Genomic DNA, 5,719 nt, shown 5'->3' with positions numbered 1-5,719 from the left:
TAAAGCGGCAAGGCGGGTGGAGGTCGCTGGAGTATTTTGGAAATGCAGAAGAATATCTAGCTGCATATTTTCATCCAAAACCGTTCGGTTCCTACTTTTTTTCACTAAAACGCTCGTTCGAAACTGCTGGTATATTTTGCCAATTTTACTTTTCCTGGCAATCGCTTATGGGGAAATTTGGCCCTATATTGTCTGAGAGCAAGAGCTGGACTTTTGTTATTGGCGATAGGCTAATAGGTCAACTTTTTCCTCCTTCGTACACATAATACAAAAATGCAACTTAATAAAATAAATAGGGAATAGTGGAAGTCCGAAAAAATACACTTAAAATATTATAATACACTGATACCTGTCAAAAAATCAGTAATATTAACACAACAGAAAACTACTATTGTTTTCAAAGCGATGATTATGTCAAAAAGGTCAAAAGGTCAATTTTGTGTTTGTGTCTTTTAACAGGCAGGTTTCTCTATATTTCTGAAAGACGTGGTCCATATTATTAAGAATATGAATATTTTTTAAAAGTTTTTTCCATTTAAGGCCTTGTTTACAAGGTTCTTAAATTATGAAGCTAAAAGAATTTATGTATTATTGGAAAATAATTGCCAATTAAGATAAAACGGTAAGTCAGAGACGTACTATGTTATAAATTTGAAATTGCTATTAAAGTAGCTATTCGAAAATCCAATAATACACATGGTGTCTCATTTAAGAAAATTGAGAAAAGTGTCATTTTGTGAAACGTGGCAACACCGCGTATTTTTATTATATTTAAAATGTTATCATTGCCTAAAGAAAAGCATTATTTTCGTAAAAATAATAGATGGAAAAAAGTTTAAAAAGCTAATAAGCAACCCAACAATGATTGTTTAAACATAACCCGAATTCTGAAGATGATCGCTAATAAGTTCGAAACGGAACCAAAATTTGTCTTTGCAAGGACTATCCAAAATGCAATAAAATGTAGGGTATTCTATTTTTTAAAAATGTAATTTTGTTTTAACACCCTGTATATAAAATAGTGACGATTAAGAAAAAAAAAATGAGGTCATTTTAACCCCTTGTAACCCCCTTAGGTCCCGAGATAAGGAATACGCCCCTCTTAAACGGGCCACCCTGTGCTTAGTTAATCTTTAGCTGATGAACTAGATGTTTACTAATGAGATTTTATTTTGACTTTGCATCAATGATCCTTTTTTGGTTGAGATTAAGGTCAAGTTTTTGGCATGAAATGTAGATGCAGTTGATAAGTAACCAACGACTATCTATTAGAGATCTAGAGGCCTTGCTTATACCGATAATACAAGACGAGGTGGGGAACTTGTGGAGCAACTATGAAAAAAATTTTGAGAAGGTCCATTCAACAAATCTTGTTTTTCATCAATGGCCTTATGGCCGCTGACAGATTGTGCATAAGTTTGGATACAACATTTTTACGGCAATATTTTTTTAAAATATGAATAGATCTCGTTAAATCTTCTGGGAAAAAGGAATCCAGTATGTGCAGAAAGATAATGGCGCAATGTGCAGGTTAGTGGGTGAAATATAAAAGTATGATACGAAAATATCAATGCTGCCTGCGGCACTTCAATTTTTAGTGTAGTAGCTAACAGCTATGTAGTAACCAACAAACATTAATCTTCGATGGAATTTGGCAATGGCCGAATTACTTTAGTAACCTGACTTCACATTTACTAGCATCGCATTGCCAACTGTTCTTTGGCTGCACAGAATATGGGCAATATAAATTTCTAAACTTGCATGAATCTTAATCATTTTTATTGCAATGTGCTTTTATTTAGACACTATGTTAGTCATTACCACAGTATAGCGAAGAAATGTTAATTAATGATTGATTAACCCTTGTAAAGAAGTGAAAATATAACATGTGTGATTCTATACAAATAAAATTATTCTATGCATACTGTGACTTGCTTGTATTATTGTAAAAGTCATTCGCTATAATACAACTTATATTAATAAGCTTTTGTATTAATGTTAATTGGTCTCATTTTTGAAACCTAAAATTATGAATGACCATGACAATATTCGGGAACATGTTCTCAAACTGATGAAGCAGAAGGAAAATATAGAAAATGAAATCCGGGAACTTAGTTCTCTTTTATCTAAAGTATGTAAGATTTATCATATAGAAACAAAGATACCTTTTTTTACAGATACTTTTTTAGAATGGTGTTGGCATGAATGATCCACTTGTAGATGAGGAGGGCTTTCCAGTAAATTCGATTGACATATATCAAGTAAGACATGCGAGACACAGGATAATATGTACGCCCAAACAAGAACTCTGGTTAAAAGTGCATAACTATTATTTAATTATAGGTCTGCAGAACGATCATAAAAATATCATGGCACAAATAGAAAATGGTTTACATGATTACTACTCAATTTTTTCCGATAATGATGTCCACGAATCACCAATGAATACAAGCAGCTGCCACACAGATGTAATTCATGTGGTTCCATTTGCACGAGTTACCTTAGTAAGTGAAGAATCACCTTCAAAGGATGCAGTATGTATCTCTATATCTGAATTAATAAAAAACATGCTATTAAATTTTTATTTTAGGGCATACAAGCAAATGATGAAATTGTAGAGTTTGGGTCAGTCAATTCCACAAATTTCAAAGACATTACTGATATTGCTTTGGTAGTACAACATTCAGAAGGAAATCAAATATCAGTAAAATTGAAAAGAGGTGACCATTTTCGTACAGTTGTACTGGTACCTAAGAAGTGGTCTGGAAAAGGACTTTTGGGCTGTAACATTGTTGCCTTGTAAATGTTTCTATTTGGTTATTATTATTTAATCATTATTTTACCCCTTTGACTTGTTTAAATATATGTATTTTTTTTATTTGTTTCCATTTCATTTCCAAGAACAAACAAAATTGCTTCTCACATATCCACTTAATTTATTCAGAATATTCATAGCATTTTCACTTAGGCCTTTTCGTGATTAAGTTTAAGTTTTTACCATTTTAGCAGCAAATACTAAGACTAGGCAGGACCTAAATATATTCACAGAAGTATAATTACAATTTCTTTCAAAGACCCAGTTGGGGCATCCTGATTTGCTTTATAGTATTAGAGGTAAGTACTAAAATTTGACTCAGTTCCTAAAATGGTTGATGACCCATATCACTCCTGATACATCTAATTTAATTTTACAAATGTTTAGCTAACTACCATTTTGTCCCCTAGAAAGGTCAGTCTTCATCCTTTTTAATAATGATGGCATGAAATCTATTTGTTTATCGACACACTTTGTAGCGCAGTCTTCAAATATCTTGGTGAATTTTTCAACCTAAAAATGTTATATTAAATATAATTAAAATAAGATATTTTGTTATGCTTTCACTGTCATTGTAACTTGAAAGATGTTGGTGTTTTGGGTTTTTCACAAAAGTCATAAGCGTCACTACATGAAATATATTTTGCAACTTGATTATCCAACATGAAATATTTAAGAAAAAGTGCTCATTTTTCACCAGTATTAATTAATTTGGTATCAGTATGGGCTTCAAATTTAATAATTTAAATTAATTAAAAAAAAAATAAAATGAACAAAACAAAGTTTTTCCTTTAATGTAACAACAATACCACTGAAAGCTGCTGTGCTAACAATAAACAACAATTTTACCTTATAATTGTGAACCTAAATTTAGCTTTCTATGATTGAGTTTTTTCACAGGTATTCTTTTACTTTGAAAATTTATACTTTGCTACACCACAATAACATCCATGTATTCTGAATAAAATTCTTTATCACATAATAATGAAGGTCAAAGATAAAGTATATTTCTTCAGATTCAACTCGAGCAATACTAGTTTTATACCACAGAAACAAGAAATCCAAAATGACCAACATCTTAAAATAGACATTACCTCGGAGTCTGTGGGATTTACTCCCATTTTCACTCTAACATCATCATTGCAATCCATAACACACCTTTGTAATTTATTTTGAAGGCCCTCCAACTCTTTTTGTACATAAGACTGTGCCCAATTTAATGACACAGAACATTTCTCTACACATTTCTGCACTCTTTCCAAAGAAGCCTGGTTATCTTCACAACATTTTGCTGCACATCGGTGCATATCTGCCTAAGCCTTATTTAAAGTTACATAAAGTATAACTATGTCAACTATTTACCTGCATTTTTCGTAGATATTGCAAATCCAGTTCGTTTATCATTTTGGTCATTTCTTGTTCGATACGTTGTCGTTGTTGTTCAACCATTTTTCTAAAGTTATTTTGGTTAAAAACAGAAAATAATTGAAAATATAGTAACGTTAAAAATGTGGTTGGATTATAAACGTTAGAGGTTTTCCTCTTCTTTTCTCTCAGGATTGGCTCTCAAGGCGCCAAAGTGTATTTGATTCTTCTTTTGAAGAATTTAAATGAGTGTAAATAACCATGAAATCCGCGAGGGTGATGGGATGTCTCAGATACTCCTCACGGGGTATCCTTTTTGCGGCCCAATAAGATAGTCCCAACTCACCATGAAGCTGCCATTGTCAATGTTGCAGGATCATTAATAGTGAAAACACAAAATAATGACAATTTTTTTATTGTGAAATTCGCCGGATCATGTGATTGGCTGCAGTATTGGAAAAAAAATCGAATGAAATGCTGAGCTATAAATAAAGAAGAAGAAATGTATGTAACCTAACATTGTCAAATTCAAGTGGTAAAATTAGGTTCAAAAATGTTTAAGTTTGTACCATCTAAAGTATTAAAAAATGTAATCAGTCGACAACTAAGTAAACAAATACAAAACACAAACGTGAAACCGCTTGAAGGTATAAAACCAGAACTGATATTAACTAGAAAATGCACTGATAGGTTAAAAGAAATAATCAAGGATATGCCAACAGGTTTTTTAAGACTTTCTGTGGATGGTGGTGGTTGTTCTGGGTTTCAATACAACTTTGATTTGGACACCAAAATTAACGCGGATGATAAGTATGCATCAAACATAAAAATTGCAACATTTTGTTGACAGGCATCTTAATTTTTGTAGAATTTTTGAAAGAAATGGTGTCCGGGTAATAATAGATGAAACGTCTCTTGAATATGTTAAAGGTTCAACCATTGACTATCAAGAAGAACTTATACGTTCCTCTTTTAAAGTTGTTAATAATCCACTAGCTGAACAAGGATGCTCATGTGGTGCATCATTTGCAATTCGACTGGATTAGAATAATTAATAAATGATTTAATAATTGAAATCTGTATATATGTATATATAAATACATTATTTGTAACAGCATATTTCTTACATCTTTCTTGCAGTTAATATTGGAATTCTGGCAACTGGTTACAAAGATAATTTTTAATAGTTTTATTCTGGATTTTTGGACTATCATATGCCAAGTACCTTGAAAATGACGTCTATGAGCTAATTGAGTGAATAACAGTTTTTTGTAATAAATGTAATCTCAGTTTCAACTAAAATTGGCATTTAAAAAAATGTTTTAATTAAAAAACGAATTAAGTCCAGTTTGAGTTAATTTATTGTTACATTTTTTTTCCAAAACTCAAAATTTATAAGTTGAGAATATTTATGTTTTTTGAAATTATTTCCAGTGTTTAATTAGTTTTAATACTATAATATATGTCAAATTGTTTTTTCTAGATACATACATTTATTTAACTGAATTATATTATCATCTACGGTTTCTTTGTTGTCAA

At 31.2% G+C, this 5,719-nt stretch overlaps 3 protein-coding genes across 4 annotated transcripts; 2 read left to right on the top strand and 1 right to left on the bottom strand.

Annotated features, from left to right (window-relative positions):
- Positions 1–1,908: 1,908 nt before the first annotated feature.
- On the top strand, positions 1,909–2,878 carry LOC132708094 (26S proteasome non-ATPase regulatory subunit 9). 2 transcript variants are annotated; one of them, XM_060680209.1, is made up of 4 exons: positions 1,909–2,131; positions 2,190–2,289; positions 2,344–2,534; positions 2,591–2,878. In XM_060680209.1, the coding sequence occupies exons 1-4, from the start codon at positions 2,030–2,032 to the stop codon at positions 2,801–2,803; spliced, it is 606 nt and encodes a 201-aa protein (XP_060536192.1). In that variant the 5' UTR covers positions 1,909–2,029; the 3' UTR covers positions 2,804–2,878. The 2 variants fall into 2 exon arrangements, with proteins under 2 accessions (XP_060536192.1, XP_060536193.1); XM_060680210.1 differs by having other exon boundaries at positions 1,915–2,135.
- A 25-nt stretch (positions 2,879–2,903) lies between these two features.
- On the bottom strand, positions 2,904–4,376 carry LOC132708096 (protein FAM136A-like). Its single transcript, XM_060680213.1, has 3 exons — positions 4,178–4,376; positions 3,910–4,128; positions 2,904–3,328 (listed from the first exon to the last, which is right to left on the bottom strand). The coding sequence occupies exons 1-3, from the start codon at positions 4,262–4,264 to the stop codon at positions 3,203–3,205; spliced, it is 432 nt and encodes a 143-aa protein (XP_060536196.1). The 5' UTR covers positions 4,265–4,376; the 3' UTR covers positions 2,904–3,202.
- A 237-nt stretch (positions 4,377–4,613) lies between these two features.
- Positions 4,614–5,412, top strand: LOC132708095 (iron-sulfur cluster assembly 2 homolog, mitochondrial). The gene is made up of 3 exons (XM_060680211.1): positions 4,614–4,990; positions 5,049–5,267; positions 5,321–5,412. The coding sequence occupies exons 1-2, from the start codon at positions 4,734–4,736 to the stop codon at positions 5,224–5,226; spliced, it is 435 nt and encodes a 144-aa protein (XP_060536194.1). The 5' UTR covers positions 4,614–4,733; the 3' UTR covers positions 5,227–5,267; positions 5,321–5,412.
- Positions 5,413–5,719: the final 307 nt, after the last annotated feature.

Source organism: Cylas formicarius, unplaced genomic scaffold (genome assembly GCF_029955315.1).
Source record: "Cylas formicarius isolate icCylForm1 unplaced genomic scaffold, icCylForm1.1 PGA_scaffold_10__41_contigs__length_53128322, whole genome shotgun sequence".
NCBI classification, from domain to species: Eukaryota; Metazoa; Arthropoda; class Insecta; order Coleoptera; family Brentidae; genus Cylas; species Cylas formicarius.
This window is presented reverse-complemented; position numbering and strand designations above follow the sequence as displayed.